General features: G+C 43.6%; 2 protein-coding genes across 7 annotated transcripts in view; one reads left to right on the forward strand and one right to left on the reverse strand.

The window, feature by feature from the left end:
- The window catches only part of gpatch8 (G patch domain containing 8), a 35,015-nt gene extending 24,468 nt beyond the window's left edge, over nucleotides 1–10,547 (forward strand). For 3 of the 6 annotated variants that reach the window (XM_017458438.3, XM_017458455.3, XM_047160437.2), the window contains 5 exons: nucleotides 3,723–3,790; nucleotides 3,893–3,979; nucleotides 4,691–4,834; nucleotides 5,089–5,219; nucleotides 5,458–10,547. In XM_017458438.3, the coding sequence (XP_017313927.1) occupies nucleotides 3,723–3,790; nucleotides 3,893–3,979; nucleotides 4,691–4,834; nucleotides 5,089–5,219; nucleotides 5,458–9,385 (4,358 nt within the window). In that variant the 3' untranslated portion in view covers nucleotides 9,386–10,547. Of the gene's footprint in view, nucleotides 1–1,357; nucleotides 1,400–3,722; nucleotides 3,791–3,892; nucleotides 3,980–4,690; nucleotides 4,835–5,088; nucleotides 5,220–5,457 lie in introns of all 6 variants that reach the window. The other 3 variants (XM_017458473.3, XM_017458481.3, XM_017458447.3) reach the window with 3 other exon arrangements.
- A 3,292-nt stretch (nucleotides 10,548–13,839) lies between these two features.
- The window catches only part of gosr2 (golgi SNAP receptor complex member 2), a 9,493-nt gene continuing 2,359 nt past the window's right edge, over nucleotides 13,840–20,973 (reverse strand). Inside the window, exons 3-6 of the mRNA XM_017459190.3 lie at nucleotides 18,673–18,781; nucleotides 16,586–16,718; nucleotides 16,352–16,492; nucleotides 13,840–15,885 (exon numbers count right to left, since the gene is read on the reverse strand). Of these exons, the coding sequence (XP_017314679.1) occupies nucleotides 15,724–15,885; nucleotides 16,352–16,492; nucleotides 16,586–16,718; nucleotides 18,673–18,781 (545 nt within the window). The 3' untranslated portion in view covers nucleotides 13,840–15,723. The remainder of the gene's footprint in view (nucleotides 15,886–16,351; nucleotides 16,493–16,585; nucleotides 16,719–18,672; nucleotides 18,782–20,973) is intronic.

Consider the following 20,973-nt stretch of genomic DNA (forward strand, 5'->3'; position numbering starts at 1 on the left):
GTAGGGTCCTTAATCGGTTTGGTGATTTGATCTAAAGGTAGAACGGGAGGGAGAAATAAGAGGCTGATTCATTAATTTTTTTTAGGGATGAGAGTTTTTTTTTTTTTTCTTTTTAATAAAAATTAATAGGGATGCATTGATTTTTGATGCGCTGGTATCAGGTATAGGTCTGATACCGTGCTTGAATGATATTATATGATGTATGTTGAGGAGATACGTTGTCGTACTAAAAAAACACACTCCAGGATATGACATCCGGGCGTATTTCACGATTTAACGCTAGCATTTAAAAGCAAAACAGACTACTGACTGTGCTCTGAGAAAACGCCAAGAGAAACGGCAGCTTTTTTCCCTGCAGGTAACTTGTTAAAACATAAAACTCGGCATGCAGCAGCCAATCAAAGACGTCTACACGCTACGCTAGCTGAGTGGGACATATATGTTCTTGATGTTCCGCCGCTATCAGACACTGGCAATGAAGGGGTGTACAAAGGTACACTCCCATCACGCTCGGATTCGGGTCGATTCTCGGATAATTGGAACGAAGGAAATTTTTTTTCCATAATAAATACAAAACAATGCGCATATTTGTCTGTAGAAAATTTGTCTTTTTTTTTTTTTTTTTTTTTTAAATGCTACAAACACAGGTTTAATATTGTAAACAAAATGTACTACAGGCTCACTGCATCATGAAAATGAATAAATTAATAAATGTCTAAATTCTCTCAGATTTTGATGGAATAATCAACGTGTCGATGAGATCTGCAGCAGAAATAGAGCTCCAAAGTCGGCTAAAATGGCTTATTTCCACGGCGTCTTTGTCACAATGTACAGTCACGTTTTTGTAGCGTTACACCCCTAGTTCTTGTGCAGAGAAACGAAACCCTCTCTCTTCTCAACTGTAAGACTACTCGATCTGACCGAACAAATATAGTTGAAGCGAATGCACTTCATTTAAAATCAGCTAGCTACCGTTATAATGAATGAGCCTAATAGATTAAGTCTGCGCCCTTCTATGGCCACTATTTAAAGCGGGGGAACATGAGTAAAATGTTCCATTATGCCCCCTGATTGATTGATTGATGGGGGGGGTATCAGTGCATCTCTATTATTTAACTTCTATCATCAGAAATCCGGCTGAAACCTGGGCTAGTGTCTGGGATCAGCTGCAGCATAATAATTAAGATAGAGAAAGATGCCAGGGGATGGTGAGAGTGCTTTTCCATGGTAATCACCCAGAGCCTCTGCTCCTGAACCCCTTAAACCCCCAAGCCCTAACAGTTCACCCCTTGACCCCTGACCCCTCTCTGTGTTCCTCAATCTTCCTGCTTAACCAATTGGTGTTTCTTTTTTGCAGCGTTATGATCCTGGCCATGTTGTGCTGATGGTAAACTTAGTGGTAAATGTTATTTTTCCCCTGATTGAAATTGGTTATTTTTGTTGTTTTTTCTTTTTTTTTTCTTCTTCTTTTTTGGTTTTAATTATATCCCTTGATATTTTGTTTTGCTTTTAATTTAATGTTAACCCTCCCATCAGAGCACATGTATTTAATAAGCTTCGATTGTTTCTACCTCTCTATTAGTTGTCTTTCTGCTGCCTGTGTATCAGTGAAATTGACATCACTCTTCCTGAGCATTTCTCATCTTGTTTGTTTTCAGTTTTTTTTTTTTTGTTGTTGTTGTTGTTGGTTTTTTTTTGTGCGCGTGTGTGTGAGATTAAAAACTTCCCCTTTTTTAAAAAAAAATTTCAATTCACATTCTTCACCGGAACGCATAATAAAGCGAGATGATGCTACTGTTACACTAGAAAGTACTGAAAATCATTGAGCACTTTAAGATCATTTAGCTTTGGCTAAATTTTCATTTGGGACTCCTTCCTACTTCTATAGCAAGTCTGATTTACAGGGTCAAATCGATTTGTATTTTCACTGGAGGTTAAGTAAAGAATGCTCCAAATTGTTCATTCATATATATATATATATATATATATATAAGTGCTCAATTCCTAATTGTTAGAAGTTCTGTGTGATCCAGAAATCTTGCTCATTTAGTTAAATTAGCACATTATTATTTTTTTTATTTTTTTTTAAAAATGGGATTGCTTCATCCCCAGGGTGTAAACTGACCCAGCATATAAAATTAAAAACCAATTATCTTTAATGACACAAAAAAAAAGAGGAAGGGTTTAAAAAAGAAAAGGAAAAAAAAAAAAAAAAAACTGAAACCAAACCACATGACTGATTTGAGTCTCTAATTGAATGTGACGTGGTGCCAGCCTTCGCAGCAGCAGTTTAGTATGACTTCTGTTCTTTTGCCTTTGTCTTATTTGAAACCGCCCCCTCCCTGTTTGTGTCTGTCTATCTGTTTATCTGTCTATCTGTCAGTTTCCCCCACCCCCCCTAACCCATTCCCACTCTCTCAGGTAAGTACACCTCCCAAAAACCTGCACTGTCACCATGGCAGCGTCTGGCCTGTGACATCTCACTGCTGCTGTAGCTCAGTGCTTGTATCATTCTTTCATTTCTGTCTTTCTTCTCTCTCTATTCTGCTTTGTTTGGCTGGTTATGAGTGGATTAAGCAATTATGTGTCAGTTTCCGAGTAGTTTTGATTGTCTTTATATTTTTTTTTCCTTTTGATTCGTCCTGGTTTTGTTCTTTTTTTTTTTTTTTCCTGAAGTTAATTATTATTTGACCTAGCTCTTTTCACAGCTTGTGTTCTAATACATATGGCCAGATAAAACTGGCATTAAGACTTAACTATTTTTTTTGGCATCACTGAAGGCATTTATGCATACCTTTTTTTTTATTTTTTAAAATAAGCTGTTCAGATATTGCCCAGTGCTAATATTTGAATCGGATGTCATTCCAGATTTAACCTCTTACGCGTTTTGTATAGGAGCCTCACATTTTAAGATCGGACTACCCTGCTAAGAGTTTATCACTTAAAATACACCACTCCTTTTCTCTCCCTCTCGCCAAAATTAAAATGGCAGCTGATCCAGTTGACACATTAAACTGGAAGGACTGATAACAGCGTAGGTGTTTTGAACGCTCGGATTACCCGACGCCGTCACTTGACTCTCTTAGATAAGGTGTAGAAACTAGAAATGTCTAAATGCTGCTCCTCCCATGGTGGAACCATATGTTAATCCTCTTTGGGGTTTGGTGTTCGGGGTTGCCACAGTGCCTTTCAGACAATCTGAGGGTCTCCTGAGAATTAGGAACGTGGCGTATCATCGTATGTTGTTGCAGACTGCAGAGAAAATAAGCGTCAGCGAGATGGATCACCCTCAACGCTGTGGGGACACTGCGACAAAATCGATCCGGTCAATATCAGCCTTCGTCTCCCACCTTCCTTCTTGTAGCTTCAGCAATGGTGTGCTTTAAATGTCCTTGCATTTGTTGGGGGGGTGTCATGCTCAATTAAGTGTAAAATGATGCATACGATACTATCCTATCCCATACTATCAGACCCAGTGTTAGTTACATCGCGGCACCGTTTACTGCAGAATGCCGCACATAAAGCTGTGAGAATGGCTAGTATATGGTTCACTGTAGCTTTCTGATCTCTTGCACTTTGAAGGCAGTCTTTCTAACCCAGCACCCTGTGCTCTAAGCAGGCTGTCCCACTCTCGCTTCGTTTAAGGCCCCGTTCAGAATCTAACATCTGCTCTCTCTGTCTCTTTCTCTCCCTCTATGTATTTCTCCTTCCTCACCTCACAGGACGCACGGACCCTGTACCCATCATCGTCAAATATGATGTCATGGGGATGGGACGCATGGAAATGGAGGTGAGAGAATTTGTGCATCGGTGTGACTTTGTGAACTACTTTCTCTCTTCCGAACCCCCCGTATGTTTATGTATCAGCTTGACCTCTGTGTCTTGGTGACAGCTGGACTATGCCGAAGATGCAACAGAGAAGCGGCGAGTATTGGAGGTGGAGAAAGAGGACACAGAGGAGTTGCGGCAAAAATACAAGGTGACACTTGGGTGGAGAGTAGGGATGGGCGATACAGACTTAAAACTATATCATGATATTTCATGGTGGTTTCTTTTTTTTTTTTTGTGCGGTAACGCTGTAAATGATATGAAAATAGAGACGTTCGACACTGTCTTCTGGCTTTCCTCGCATTGTGGTAGGTGTTTTTGCTTGGGTTGGTGGAACAAATGTGATGTTTTCCACCGTTTGTTGCTACGGTTTTTGAGAGCTTCTGTATCCGAACCACTTCGAAATTACTTCTTCGTCGTCTACGATGGGAACTCCGCCTTCCACCATGCTTGTTCTCGTCTTACGCGTGAGGTGCCCAGGTCGCGGCGCGTAAACACGTCATTAACTATATTGCCAAACTCGCGGGATGCCAAATTCTTATCAAGGGGAGGAAGTCTACCGGTATATCACGATACGATTTGGCTCAGCACAAGTAGAGAGACAACTTAGCTTGTAGCATTTATACCCTCTAGGGTAAAAAAAAAAAATTATAATAATTTAAGACATTCTCTCTCTCTCTCTCTCTCTCTCTCTCTCTCTCTCTCTCTCTCTGAATAGTCCCACCCAGGTTTCCCTGTACTGTTTTGGAGAATCCTACCAGCATTGATCTTTTTCATATCTTCTACACAGACATGTTTACACAAAATAAATTTCATCGATGTGCCATCATCTTGTTCATGCGTGTACAACGTGTTTTTTCAGGATTACGCAGAGAAAGAGAAAGCCATTGCCAAGGCGTTGGAAGACCTGAGAGCTAACTTTTACTGCGAGTTATGTGACAAGCAGTATCAGAAACACCAGGAGTTTGACAATCACATCAACTCTTACGACCATGCGCACAAACAGGTGAGAGAAATCACTTACACGTCACTATTCGTAATGATCTTTTGTGGACAATTTGCTCTATGTTTATTAAGGTTTTTGTAGCCAAGTTTGGTATCGTCAATGCCCGGTACCTAAAACTGAATCACTTCAGTGTTCGGCAATGATTTTCTCTTTCACACTTATTGACGGTTTCAGCTGTGGTGTGAGAGAGGTTCGATTCGACGGACATTTTTACTCCCGTTGCTTGTGTTTGGTTTCCCCCACCCCCCACACAGAGGCTGAAAGAGCTGAAGCAGAGGGAATTTGCCCGGAACGTGTCTTCACGTTCCCGCAAGGGTGGAAGAAAGCAGGAGAAGATGCTGCGGCGTATATACGAGCTGGCGGAGCAGAGGAAGCAGCAGGACTGGTGAGAGAAATGGCCACTGCTGTCCTCTCGTGGCTCTAAGATGATACTACAACACGCTGGAATGCAGTTTAGCATGATGTACTCTGAATGTTTCGGTTAAAAGTGCTTAAGAAGTCATTTTAATTAGTGTATGTAGTATACGGATCTTCGTCATCAGTAATTATGAATTATCGATATGGCTCATTCCGAAATTGTCCCCCCCCCCCCCCCCCCCCCGTCTTTCCATCCTTTTCTGCAGTGTTGCTGGTAGCGGACCAATGTTCAAGCAAACCACCGTGGCAGTCGATGGAGAAGAAGGTGGCTTCTCAAGCATTGATGGTGTCCCTATGACCTCAGATGTTGTGACGGAGGATTCTTCAGGAGAGGATAAGGGAAATTCTGGTAGTTTTGGTCAAAGCTCCCCAAAACCGGGACCGACTATCAGTTTCTCCCTTCGCAAGAACACTTCCTCACCCACACCAAGTGGAGGATCCCACGCCCCCAAAGTGAGCGTGTCCTTCTCCTTTGCTAAGAAAGCACCTGTTAAACTAGAGACTGCTGCTGCTGTGTTTGCAGACCATGGAGAGGAAGCGATGGAAGGAGAAGAGGGCCAGGAAGAAGCAGTTGAAAAGATGGTAGGGGAGGAAGAAGGTACAGCATCCAGCACTGACAGCACACAGAGCACATCAGGTGGCATGAGTGGAGGGGATGATCAGCCACAGTCTGATGATGGGGGAACCCTGGCTTCCACCCTTAACAAGCTTAAGATGATGATGAAGAAGGAGGAAGGTTACTCTGGGCAGGAACCGCAATATTATCACTATATGCCTCCTGCACACTGTCGGGTAAAACCTCATTTCCAGTTTCTGCTCTTCATGAAGGCCTCTGACCAGTGTGCTAGTCGGGAGGAAGAAGAGGATGGGGAGGAAGAGCAGAAAGCAGTTCAAGCGGAAGGAGAACCGGGACAGAAAGAGTCTAAAGACGATGATTGCAAATCAGATAAGGACACTGTGAAAGATCCTGTAAAGGAGCCAAGTACAGATTTGACTTCATCGCCCAAAGCAGAAACCGAAGTAGTATCAGATAGCACCCCAGCAATAGAGAGCAATGCAGATTCCTCAAGCACTGTTTCCCAATCGACTGAAGCTAAGCAAGGGTCATCTGAACCTCAAGACTCTGGCCCTCGCATACCAACAGGACCCTTTTTTCCTGTTTTGAGTAAGGATGAGAGCACTAACTTACAGTGGCCCTCTGAACTCCTGGAGTTCACTAAGGCCCAGCCTTCGCTATCCTACAGTTGCAATCCTCTTTATTTTGATTTTAAGCTGTCCCGGAATAAAGGTAACAGAGGGGGTAAGGCAAACAAAGCTGGTAAACCAGGTAATGCTGATGGTGGAGAGGGATCAAAGCCAGAAGATACGACTGGCAATGCAGCCACAAGTAAAGAAACTAGCACAGTACCACCAACACCACCAGTTGTCAACACTGACAAAAAAGATGACTGTTCCTTAAAGGAAAAGACTGCAGAGGATGAGAACAAAGAAAAGAAGCTAGAAAACTCTGAAGATGGAGTTGGAGGATCCAAGAAGAAGAAGAAGAAGAAGAAGAAACACAAGAAGTCAAGCAAGAGAACCAAACGAAAAGACAAAGAGAAAGTGGAGGGGGAGATGGAGACGGAGACTCCAGGGGAGAAGACCAAAAAGAAAAAGAAACACAAACGAAAGAAAAACAAAAATAAAGTACGTGCTGAGGAAGACGAGAAAGCAGGAGAAAGTAAAGAACAGAAAGACACAGATGACAAAGGCGGAACCAATTCCTCTGCACAGCCTACAGGAGGGACTTTGACGTCAGATGGAGGAAAGAGAAAACGGCTCCATAAAGAAATTTCGCAAAGGACAGTCCCTCAGGAGGCCAGCACAGGAAAGCCCAACTCTTCAGAAGAGCACAGTGGTACAAAACGTTCCAAACCTGACCCGAGCACATCAGTGGCGTCTTGCTCTGCTTCTGCCCAGAAAAGCCCTGTGGGTGGTCGACCGCCAACGAGTGAAAGTGACGAAGACGGCGGCTCAGCATCTCAGCGCTCACGCCGTCCTCACCGTCACACTACCCCTCCACGTGAACGGCGTCACCACAGCGAGGACTCTGGACAGTCAGGTCGCTCACGTAGTCGTTCCTCGCGCAGAGGAGATCGTAATCATCGGCGTACTAGAGGTCAAACATCTCGTAGTCGGTCATATTCAAGTAGCTCTGAGCGGTCCTCGGCCGGAAGCAGTGCTTACAGTCGCCGCAGCCACAGCTACTCGGACAGCTATAGTGACTACAGCGATGGAGAGCATCACCGCAGGAGAAAAAGACGGTCTTCAGACTCTGAATATGAGAGGAGAGGTGGTGGGCGGTCACACAGACGGCATTACTCCTCCTCGTCTTCAGAAGAAGAGTCTCGTTCGCGTTCACGCTCTCGCAGCAGCAGAAAGCACCATAGACGGAGGCGTCAACGCAGCAGCAGCCGCAGTTACAGTCGTAGCAGCAGGAGCAGCAGTGCGCGCTCATACCGACACAGCAGCTACAGCCGCAGTCGCAGCTCTGCCAGTCGCTCGTCCAGCTCCACCAAAGGCTCGACTCACCGGCATGGTCACAACCGACGGGCTGACAGTTCTTCAAATCGACGCGATTTTAATCGCTCTCGTATCTACCGATCACAGTCTCCGAGGTCTTCCTCGTCCCGTGCGCAGCCACGGAGCAGCAACTCGACACAAGCAACTAAAGGAAGTGGAGGAGGAGGAGGAACTTCAGAGCATCGGAACTCACTCACAGCACGACAGCTTCTCGAAAAAGTCCAGTCTCGGAAGGGCGGTGAAGATTCTGGAACTGGAAGCAAACCAGGCACCAAAATTAAGGACCCTCCACAGGGCTACTTCGGGCCCAGACTCCCCCCTGTACTTGGAAACAAGAATATGTTGCCCCTGTTTGGTAAGCTGCAAGCAGGGAAGAAACCTCCATTACTTTCTGTACTGCGAACGGATGATGGAGAAAAGTCAGGGTTCGGAAAGGGTTCTGATCCAAGTAATGAGGTGATTCTTGTAGAGCCCATCCGCGAGTTTCCTCCTCCACCCCCACCACCACCTCCACCAGTCCAACAACAACAACAACAACAACAACAACAACAACAGCAGCAGCAGCAGCAGCAGCAACAGGTGGAGGAGCCTATCTCAAATACTGTGGTCTCAGATGAGTCCAGAATCCAACCCTCAGAACCCCACGTTCTCCATGAATCACGGTCAATGTTTGAGCAGGATTCAGCTAAGGTTATGCCTGCATACCAAAGTGAGACTGGACAAGACCCCAACAACCCAATGATGGATGGATGTATTCTTGGATCTGACATGGGCCAGCAAACAGCCATGCACGCCTATGCAGGCTACTCAATGCCCAATATGGAGGAGGAGGAAATGGGCATGGAGGCTGAAGAGGATGGCTTGGCACCACTGGAGAGCCAGCCAATCACATTTACCCCAGAGGAGATGGAGAAATACAGTAAGCTACAACAAGCAGCACAGCAGCACATCCAGCAGCAGCTTCTAGCAAAACAAGTGAAGGCTTTCCCGTCAGCTGCGGCTGCTGCAGCAGCAGCCAACTTAGCAGCTGCTGCCAGCCTTGCCCCTGCGCCACCTCCACCACCTGCTGCTCTACAACCAATCCACATACAGCAGCCTGCCGTGTCTGCTTCGGCCACATCCATTACAACGGTGCAACATGCTATACTGCAGCATCATGCAGCTGCCACGGCAATGGGCATCCACCATCACACTCCACACCACGCCCATCCTGCTCATGCTCAGCTCGCCCAAGTACACCATATACCCCAACACCATTTTACCCCTATTTCTTTGTCACCTTTGGGCCATACATTAGGCCACACTTTAGGCCACTCATTAGGGCACACCGGCCTGATCCCAGCCCACCATTCTGCTTTTCTCCACGGGCAGCCAATCCACATAATCCCAGCATCTGCGCTCCACCATGCCCCATTAGCTTTGCATCACGTCCATCATGCAGCCCTTTACCCTACTCTCTTTGCACCACGTCCAGCCTCCGCAGCTGCAGCAGCAGCTCTGCAGCTGCACCCTCTTCTTCACCCTATTTTCTCAGGGCAAGACCTTCAGCACCCTCCTAACCATGGCTCCTGAGACGAAGCCTGTTCTTTCTCTACAAAGAGTACAAAAAGTCCTTCTGTAAGGAGTGTGAGAGGGTAGCCTTGCTTCTGGGCATCAGCCCTCTTTCCATCAATGGTTGCCTCTCAAATGTAACATCAGTCGGACAGGTCAAAGGACAGTAGAAAAATAAATTGGAGGAAATCCTGGCTTCTTTATAATGAAAAATGTGAAAAACAAACAGTTATGACAAAGAAAAGCTGGGTAACATGCTCCCAAAAACCAAATAGTTTCCCCAACAATTACATATTTGAGGATTTCTTACTAGATTTTTTCTAGTCTCTTTTTAATCAGCTGTTAAGCCCATCACTGGAGAATTCAATTGTGTTTTGGTAATAGTCTGTTAAACTACAAATTGTTTTGATGTTCTATAATTAACCCTGCAGCCAGACAGACTTACCGTGGACAGTAATGGTGCAGGCATATATCAAAAATAATCAAGAATTATTGTAAAAATATTTTCTCCTCCAAGTGAAGAACCAAAACAAGAACAAGGATTACATGAGAGGGATTGAAGCCATATTCCGTAATTAATGCAACGTTAAACGGTTTGTGATGAAAATGAAGAAAAACCGAACACAACCGAGGCGCTTAACAGAACCTCGATGTCGGATGATGTCGGCGTTCATTCTGTTACACTGTCATGGGTTGCCCCTATGCTCTGATGGACCGAAGTTGCACTGAAACATGGATGTCGAGATGCTGCTTTTGCATCATATAAGAACTGTTTTGATTGTAGTATTCTGCAATAATTTTATTTTTTATTTGATTTTAAATTATTTTCCAGGTTGTTGTTTTGTTTTTTTGAGCTTTTGTGTAATTAATTCTTTGTAAATAGTCATCAAAGTATTGTAAAATAAAGACGCCTTTGTAACTGTTTAAAATTAGTACAAAAAAAAAAAAGAATGGGGGGCGGGGGCCTAACTACAGGGCAGGAAACCGATAATATGATCAGGGCTGGTACAATAGAGCGTGAACCTGCTGTAACTGGAGTGGTCATTGGGTGAGTCTGCGATGTAGAGGGACTGGTTTGGGGGGGGGATGTTGCTACATAATAAATTGAGTAAATGGAAGCAACAATATTTACTTTTTTATTCTTTGTTGATGTGTCAGAAAATAAAGCATTTTGAGACCTTAATGGCTACAGTCTGGGTTCTTCTGACATTTTGTATGTATTGTATTCATACAAGCCAATGAGGCGTGGGTCCGTTTCAGTTTATCCGTTTTTAGTTATCTTCAGTAACTGATTTTATCCCGGGAACACTGGGCCTGAGGCGGGAATACACCTTGAATAGGACACCAGTTAGCATGCACCACACATTCAGACCTATGGGCAGTTTGTAATGTATGTATGTTTATAGTGGGAGGAAATCCAAGTGGACATCAGGAGAACATGAGCTCCACACACAATAAGGAGCTGAGGTCAGAACCGTTAACGCCACCCACTGAAGCAACCAAAATCATGTGATCTATTGATTATAGTACCCATGCACCATGCTAAGCATCAGTTTAAGTGGTGTAACGTTTTGCTCCCGTTTCACTCGAGACACGATTCTCACCTCGTCAATCAGTACAGGCTTCTCTTATCAGAATAAAAAAAGAACCTGATGCTCATATTATAAGTCCTTTCCACACAGTCCTGTTTGATTTGGTAGTATATCCTTGGACGAGTAATGAATCATGATGCTATCCAGAGTCACCCAGAAGAAGATGGGTTCCCTTTTGAGTCTGGTTGCTCTCAAGGGTTCTTCCTCGTGTCGTCTGGGGAAATTTTTTCCCTCACTACTGACTCGCTCGTTAGGGATCTAAATGCGTATTTCTGTGAAGCTGCTTTGTATAATGCTAATGTAAAGTGTCGTAGAGGAGAATTTGCATAATTTTCATCCTCATCATGGCGTTTAGTGAAACCTTATGCCCTGTGGGTGGGGGCGGGATCATTCTGGAAGAGGAGATAGAAACGCTTGATCGTCAGATAAAGTTGATCAGTCGCTATCGATTTGTGGTGACTTTCCTTTTAAGGAGACAAGTAGAGCCAGCAAAAGCAAATGGCGCCAAAGCGTAACGGGCATTGTAGGAGTAAACACATTCTCTTTGTGTTCACAACATATGAAAGATGACTCATCTGACCATATCACTCTTTTATTTATTTATTTATTTTCTTTTATTTTGGTACATCTGGGTAGACCAGTGCTTGTGTTTTTGGTATTATTGAAAATGTGCTTTCGGTCTTTTATGTGCTGCAAACCAGACCGTTAGCTTTCACCAGTAAGTGTAACCAAGAACGTCCTACTTTCACAGAAAGAGTGATTCTGACCGAAGACCTTTAGGCAAACGCAACATTATCTGTCTTCTTTACTTGCGTCTGGTTCCAGATAACGTCTAGCAACTTTTAAAGACCGGATTCCTTGAACAGAACTTTGTCTTTCTTCAGTCCAGTGATTTTGTCTTGCTGTGAAAAAGCTTATTGTGTTACAATCGATTTCAGTGTTGGTTCAGACTTTGACGTTGCCGCTCGGCCGGTCTGATGGCCTCCTGATATTTCTTAGTCTTCATCGTCAAACTTGGTTATGCTACAGAATGTCCTTCACTGACTTCTGGATCGTTGCATAGCATGATCATGTCGGCAATCTTCAGAGATTACTATCTTCAGTCTGCAGTCGGTTATACCTGTCTTTAGGTAGGTGTTTTAGATAGGTCTCCTTGCTTCAACCAGACCCAGTGTACTGTAGACCCTCTCTACCTTGTCCTTTATTGCATATGGAGGTATTACCATGGGCTGCTTCAGGGTTAAGCTCAGCCCCATGGAGAGGATACGTAACACAAGTCAAGTTCGTTATTTACTTTCTTTGACACTCTGTGGTTTGCTGGCCAGCTTTCTATCTCTGTTTAAATTATTTTTGCACTTATGACATATTGACCTATTTTCTTTATTTCAACGAACTAGCAGTATTGGCTTCAGCCACCAGGTGGCACTGTTTAAACTTTCACAAAGTAACTGGAGCTTGTTTACGCCACAGTATACCCAGGGTTGATACAGGATTGCAGGGTGTATATAGAAATACTCAAACGTTTGAACGCACGAGACTAAATGTACATTTTTCTACTTGTTATCTATTTTGCTAAGAGCTTTTGATTGTAATTTGTTTCTAAGACAAATATAATGAATCGTGATGTTAATGCTATTGCAAACGTGTACATTTATTTCTTCATCAAAATGTATTTTCTTTAACTTTTACCTGTTTCTCCAAAAACAGGGTTTTCATGTAGAATTCATGAGCAGCAATGAAGAGCTCGACCGATGTAAGAAGTTTAAGAAAAGCCTCCTGAGTGAAGCTCTTCATGAAGCTGGTTCAGATGATGTTGAGTATTCCTAGCTTAATCAGGAAGAATATAAATGTTATTTCATGGCGTTAATGTCTTTATTATTATTCTAAAAAGGTCCAAACTTCATGTAGTTCATGCTAAGAACAGAAATTTTCAGACTTTTTTTTTTTTTTTTAGATGGTGCAGTACAAGTCCAGGCCTGAAGAGCCAACTTCAACGATATTTGCATTAACACCACATATTGCGGAGCGTTTTCCTCCCGTAACATTCCGTCTAACGTATAAATCTTGCAATTACACTTTTGTCTGAGTGACAAACATTCAGTGTTTTCCAACAGTGCGGGAGATCTAGTGTATTTTAATAAACATCTGAAGCCAATACCCAAAGCTGGTTTTACACGTGCCATTCAAATTTCTTTCCCTCTTTTATACAAGAAAATATTGGCTTTTAGGATTAAAGTATCATTATTTATCATCTTAAATAAAGATTGGTTAATCTCTAGTGAAGAGGAATTTGACTTTGCTATAGAATCTTAGGAGGAAACTCGAGCTGCTCGTGTGACCGAACTGTATGTAACCACGGTTAACGTCAGATGTACCTGTAAATTAAAAAAATAGACAAGGTGTTATTGTTACATTATGATATTGTAATACAGGCGCTTCGTCCTTTGCGTTTTTTACAGAAGGAAATAAAAACCCCTCGCTGTCACTTGACGTCATATATAAAGGTGTGTTTGGTGGTTGAGGGGAAAAAAAAAAAAAAAGGATAATAATTACCTTGAAAATTGAAAGTCATGGCAGAAGCGATCATTATAACTAAGCTCATTAAGGACGTGTGTTATTAAATAAGCATCATCTTAATTTAAAAAGTCATCCTAACTCCAGATGTGTTCTGATCTCTCGGGTGCGTCAAGGTCTGAACCGCACCGTCCTTTATCCCAGTGGTTTTTAAAGTGGGGCGGCCTCAACAATTTGGTGTGAAGAATAAATTCTCACTCTCAGACAACCACACACACACACACACACACACACACAATCAATTCCTAATGTAATGTAATGTAAAGATGTAAGATGCAATTATTAATTTAAAAAAAAAAAACGGTTGGATATATTCAGAAGTCTGTATTTTTAATGTGTTTTAAAGACATCTTGCAAAAGGGTAACCTCGGTCAAATGTTAATGCCGTCTGGGGGGCCTTGCCCTGGAAAAGTTTGGGAACCCCTGCTTTAACGCACTTCTTCTATTGGAACTGCAGCTGTGACAGACATGTATGGATTTCACAATGTTTTGAAAATTGTGTGTGTGTGTGTGTGTGTGTGTACCTGGGGCTAAGGAGAGATGATGCTTTACAGTCAATGTGTACGAGCTGAGCATCGAGAAGAGTTTGCAGCTGTCCAATAAGATCTTTCATTTCCTATTTTCCCAGAAACTAGGAATTTCCAATTAACTGAAACATCTAAAATTGCTTCTTCTTTTTTTTTTCTTCTCCAGCCTTTTGCTTTATTGCAGAAGATCTCTGAAAAAAAATCTCTGGAGTCGAACGATATTGTGCAAGACACGTAGGGGACAACAAGCAGGCTTGAGTAAGTGGACAGATTGTGCTATTGTATATAGAAGATACACTCACTGATTATTATTATTATTAGGAACACCTGTACACCTAGTCATTCATGCAGTTATTTCAATCAGCAGCTTCGGGTAATGTTCATATCAACCATCAGAACGAGGCAAATATGTGATCTCTGTGATTTTGACCGTGGCATGGTTGTTGGTGCCAGACATATTTCTGGTTTGAGTAGTTCTATAACTGTGTCGTGTTTACTCAGAATACTGAAATGAAGAAAAACTTCCCATTGAGTGGCAACGGAGAATGGCCAGACTGTGTTTATGTGCAACACGTCAAACCTTGAGGCGGATGAGCTACAACAGCAGAAGACCACGTCGGCCAAGAACAGGAAGCTGAGGCTGCAGTGGGTACAGGCTCACCAAAACTGAGTAGTTAAAGATCGGGAAAAACAATAGCCTGGTCTGCTGAATCACACAGGTGGTAGGGTTTAGATCTTGGCACCAACTGCATGAATGCATCGACCCAACAGTCCAAGCTGGTGGAGGTGGTGTAATGGTGTGGGGAATGTTTGCTTGGCACACTTTGCGCCCGTTAATACCAATCACTCATGACTTGAACGCCATGGCCTATTTGAGTATTGTTCCTCACCATGTTCATCCCTTCATGACCACACTTTACCTTCTAATGGCTTCTTCCAGCTTGATAACGCACCGTGTCACAAAAAGTCGTCTCCAACTCACACTGGTTTCATGAACATGACGGTCAGACAGTTCAGTGTTCTTCACTGGCCTTCCCAGTCACCGGATCTGAATCCAGAAGAACACCTTCGAGATGTGGTAGATCAGGAGATTCGCAGCATGAAGGTGCACCTGAAAAATCTGCAGGAGTTACGTGATGTAATCATATCAACATGGACCAGAATCTGAAAGGAAAGTTTTCAACATCTTATGGAGTCCATGAGACTGAGAACTGAGGCTGGTCTGAGAGGAAAGGGAGGCCCTACCCAGTATCAGTATAGTGTACTTCATAAAGTGTTTAGTGAGTGTACGTATAGACAGACAGATTTGTATAGATATATGTACGGTCATGTGAATGTGTTTGTATTGGTCCCCTTTAAATAACCCTCCTCCCAGTTTTCGTTCTTTTCACGTGGACCCAATCCTTTCAGCATCATCCTTCAAGAGAATATTAAACTTGAGAATTTACACAAGAGAAAAAATAGAGAAGGAACATCAGTGTTTTCCAGTTGCTGAGGTCTTTTTTTTTTTGGTTGTTTTTTTTTTGTTTTTTTTAACACATCAAATTAGGCTCAGGGAATCAAATCAGGCGTTGTCAAACAGGACGATGTAATCACAAGGCAATGTAGAGTCCGACCTGGATTAATACAAATCGCTCCTGTTTTGGTCCGTTCGAGGCGAGAAGGTTCAGCTGAGATATTTGACTACCAGGAACATGAAGACGCAGGTGATCAGCATCCCGCCCACCATGATGAACTTATCCTGACTGGCTCGTTTCTCGATCAGACGCATCACCGTGTTGGACAACCCCAACATGTTGGCCACGTCCAGCATCTTCTTATGGGTACCCTGTCATCCAAGATGAAGGAAGATTAGTAAAAGCTCATCTTCACAAGTAAACCCTAAACAGATCAAAAATCATGAGCACCTGATGCTCCGAAACCCTTTACTTAAAGCACACGGTACGACTGCATATACACACTGATAACCGGAAAAGCAGGAAGAAGAGTACACACACTCGTCCCTGGAAATAAGCAGTCACTCTGTGTACACGTGGTGAAACGGACAATTTGATCCCGTGAATCTATGCGACAAGGTAAGGAAGCTTTTTTTGCGCTTCAATGCTTGTGAGAAATATAAATGCTGTTTCACGTTCATGGGGTGAAATTCCCTCCATCATGGCCGCCCTAATAATCCCCATCTCTGAACTGGCTACATCTCTCTCTGCTCTCCACACCAGTAGTAGTTGAAGAGACCCCCCCCATACTATGTAACGCGCTATATAAACATAACTACAACGAACTAAAACACACACCTTAAGCGTGCTTCTCTGGTCGCGGAGACCGTTGAGGATGCTCGAGCCGGAGCCGAGAAGGTCGTCCATGCCTCTGTGTGCGCTGTGCAGGCTGGAATTAAACTGAAGAGTGTCATCTATGGGGATGGAAGTATCTGCATCCTACAGACACAAAGAACGAATCGATTACGAGTTCCGGATGGACGTCAATTAGTCTGTGTGTGTGTGTGTGTGTGTGAGAGCGTGTGTACTGACATTGGTGGTGAAAGTGCGACTCATGAGCTCCTCCCTTTCCTTCTCCTGAGCCTCGCGTGTGTATCGTCCCTGCTGGAAGTTCCTCAGGGCTGACTGCAGATGCTGCACGTCATACTTCAGCTGCTCCACACGCCTGCGGCCAGACGAGGAGCAAAAACAGAGTGAGTCATCCCGTCCGACAGCACGGATCGTCAACCGTGCGTCACACGGGTTAGGGTTGTTAACAGACAGCCAGTAAAACCGCAGTACTGTCTAGATTACCCATGTGTAAAATCACGTAATTGGTACAAAAATATATTCGAACATCCCATCAAGTACTTAATGTAACGTAACCGGTAAATTACCAGGCCTGAGAGAGTGCCCTCTGACGTGTCTCTGCGGCATGCGGCATCCCGACAGAGCGGATGAGTACTCGCAGGTGTGTGCGCGAGATAAAGTACGCGCGCGCACACAAAAAAAAAGTGAAACTAAACTCTCATTTGCATGTCATTCCTCGGTGCAGACATACTCACTCTTCCAAAGGTACGGTCGAGACATTTTGACTAGAGCTGTGGCGGTGTGCGGCGTCCATTCGAGTTCATCGGTCCAGGAATTCGGTGCTGATGAAGGAAAGGTCCGCCTGTTCGTTTCTGAAGTCAGTGACGGCTTCTTCGGTCGTCCTGACACCACTCTGTCAGGTGTCGAGCCTGCTCTCATCGTCGATGAGGTCATCGGTATACATTACGATTACGAATATTACCGCATGCTCATGGGTGTACCGTATAAGGAAACGCTGCGGTAGGAACGTGAGGTCCGAGAGCTCGATGAGGAGTCTGAATGGGAGAACATTCAGCATTCAGGATTCAGCGCTCAGCTCTAATCCATAATCCAAAGCATAGGCATAGTTTTTACTGTCCAGGTGTATGTGTGTGTGTGTGTTATAAAGCAGCACCAAAGGACAGAGCTCTACTGCTGCTGTGTGTTCTGGGTATTCGGACAGATGAACGAAAATCATGAAATAAAACGCAGGACGAGATGCGCAAGATGTTTTAAACCGGCTATTTATATAATTATCTCCAGGCTTTGGTCATTTCTACGTTACCAAATTCGATCTCTACACGCACTCGGGAAAGGTTTGTTTGCCTTTTTCCTTCACTGTGTGTCTAAAACGTGTATGATTTCCACTCTTAATGGCCCTTTAAAAAAAAAATAAATAAATAAATAAACTTTTTTGCTTCTTGGTTCGTTTAAATACGTTTGGACTCGATAAATGGACTCACTAGGTGTGAAAGCAGCCCTGTTCCAGCCTTTCATTTCAAGGAAAGTTCACTGCAACGGGGAGCGAGTGCAACCGGGCGACAGTCATCACGTCAGTCCACTTTGCGTCTCTTCGTAATGGAGATGATGGAGGTTTTTCCTGAAACGCTTTACCGTCTTGATCGACTAATAATGTGGAGCTGTTTGAACGTCCCACTCTCCTTGTCGACAGAGACAGTGAAACTGCAGCCGTGTCTATTCAAAGCAACCATTAAATAAAAATAACAAACAAAACATTTCTCTCCTCAGACAGGGAGGCTCTGGCTGCTGTGGCTGTGATTGGCTGAGGACTGTAATCATTAAGTAGCTGTAATCCTCCCCACATCTGAAGATCATCCGCGGCATGGTGTTACTTGATTGTGATTCCAGTATATAGCTGTATTGTTGTTTTGCGTGCTTAACCGCCACAGGGCAGAAACCCACGTATCCGCCCACGCCGCATACCGATACTAACCTCATCATCATTTCACCATTATAGCCCATCATCTGGAAATGAGGTGTTTATGTAATTACACACTACACGACGTCAGGCGCTGTTCAACCATGCTCGGTCTGGGTCTATAAAACTCCATGCGGAGCACGTGCTCGGAAGCAGGTCGGCGTTTTCAAAAAACAGGCTCCCACTCACTGTCGCTGTAATCAGGAAAAACCGCGCGGCGCACTAGGATAAGGAACGAATCACGCTCTTACGAAGAGAAGATGAACGGCCTGGCTCCAGACTGCTGGCTCGTTCCTGATGAGTACGCTTAACCGAGCGGTTCCGAATTGGCGTGAGAGGACGGGGAACTCACTGTTTGGCGTTGTGACGGCGGTTCGGAGGTTCTTTCCCGGCGAGGATCATGAGGCGTTCCAGATGAGTGAAGACCTGCTCGATTCTGGCCTGCAGTTCGTTTTCGACCACTGTGGAAGACGCACACAAACACACGTTGAGAATCCGTTTCACGGCTAAACAACGACGGACGACCGGAAACGACAATATCGAGAGAACGTAGTCATGACATCAAATCCAACACAACACTTTTAGTACAAGTGTCATTTCAGACCATAGGAAACAAAAGTACTATAATAATAATAATAATAACAACAACAACAACATTGGGTTTAATTCTTTTAATGCTCATGAAACTACTAAAAGAACTCTCTTTTTTTTTTTTAAATGGCAGGATCCACGAGTATGCAAAAAAAATGCAAACTGGAACAGGCACCATGTCCTCCTAAGCTCCTAAGCTGGCTGGATAGTTAACTAGCTTGCATACGCCACAGCCAGACATGTGTGCTTTCAGTACCTTCATTTCCATTCTTCCTTTCCTAATGATTTATTTAGCACGAATCAAACCATCAGACTAAATACACCAAAACATCCGGATTTCTGTGGCTAAACGTTTTCAGTTCATCCCGTAATGAATGTGAGCTCCAATTCAACTAATATGCAACGGAAAGGAAAAATGAACACTTTTCAGTTTGTTAATGTCATCAAACCATCCAAGAGCTGATAAAAAAAAAAAAATTTTAAATACATATTGGGCCCAGAGGTACTTTGGCAGACAAACATGAGCCGCTCCTCCTCTCTCTGCGAACCCGGGGCTAATTGAGGACCAGGATGTGTGCCGTTTCCTGGGAGAGGCTCTAAAGCTGGTGGGAAACATTATCAGGACTTCAGGGTAGCTTAATGATGCGCACAGACGCTGAATCGGTCCGGTTCCCCACCCACCGACAGACTTTTCACACTCGTATACGCAGGCGGATGATGTCATCAACGCACGCAGGCGACTGCTTGGCTGAGACGGTTTTCTGTCTGATCCCAAACGTGCGTATCAAACCCAAACTTGGACACCCACCCCCCCCCCTTATCTTGAGCTTTTCTTCACCCACTCCTCCCTACTTCTCGCCATCGTACTCCTCCCTGTCCTTCCTGCTAGGGCACCAGACTGACTCGTTGCTCTCAGCTCAGCCCCACCTCAACATCTCACTCAGATTGTGTAATTAAAAAAATAATTATTTATAAAAACCTGAGCTGAATCTAAACAGAAAACACTGATGTTAGAAAAAAAATCCTGTTAGAAACAGGAAATTTTATTCAATATTTCCCATGGTAATATACAAAAAAAAATTTTTTTTTTAATGCCATATATTTTTAATTCTATTTATAAAAATAATTATATCCGCGTGCCGCTGAATTTCCGATTCTGATTGGTCAGAAGGCTTTGAGAACAGTAGCTCTGACAGGAGTAACTTAAATCACACGTTCATAATAAAGTGTTCATTTTAATAGGTTCAATGTTTCTATATCGATTAAATGTGATCGCCGATATGGCGGATTTTTCCGGAAGCAGACATTCATTTAGCATTCATGTAAGGAGTCTCCAATGTCAGTGTTTTGTAACAGTCAGAGGTGAAGCTCTAACTTCAGGACGGAGGTCTTTGTGGTTTCTCAGCAACAACACAAGCTTATTTATTTATTTGTTTGTTTGCTTGATTATTAACTTGGAGAGAAAGAAACTGGTGAGGAAACGGCATTGTTCGTGATCCGCAACATTGGACGCGCATCAACTTCAGGTTGGTACCCGTATCAGTTTCACGTCTGGCTGTGCCGTACCATCCCGTCGTTGATTACTTAATCCTTCAACGGCCAGCCACCAAGTGTTTTATTCCTTACTTAGCATAAAACCAAGGTTCTTTCCATTAAAACGAAGTGAACCTCGTTCTAATTTGGGCAAGCGCCTTATTGGTAGATGAGTGTTGAGACAGTGACTACGTTTACATGGACAGCAGTAATCTGATTATCGACCTTACTCTGATTAAGATAATAATGTGATTAAGGTGTTTACATGAGTCGCTTTTAGAATACTCCTGTCATGTACGCGTTTTACATGTTTTAGAACATAATTAGATTAACAGCCCGCGTCATTACGTCACCGCGCCACGCCGTCCGACATCCCTCTAGAATTTTACGTATCGACGTACAGTTGGTCTTCGTTATGGTACCGTATACAGTTTTGGGTGTTTTTATTTATTCATGTTTTTACGAACGCTTTAAGTGCAGTTAATTATTTGTCATGCTGTACGTGCTAATAGACAGCTGCTTGAAGCGG

This window comes from Ictalurus punctatus, chromosome 2, assembly GCF_001660625.3.
Source record: "Ictalurus punctatus breed USDA103 chromosome 2, Coco_2.0, whole genome shotgun sequence".
Classification (NCBI taxonomy): domain Eukaryota; kingdom Metazoa; phylum Chordata; class Actinopteri; order Siluriformes; family Ictaluridae; genus Ictalurus; species Ictalurus punctatus.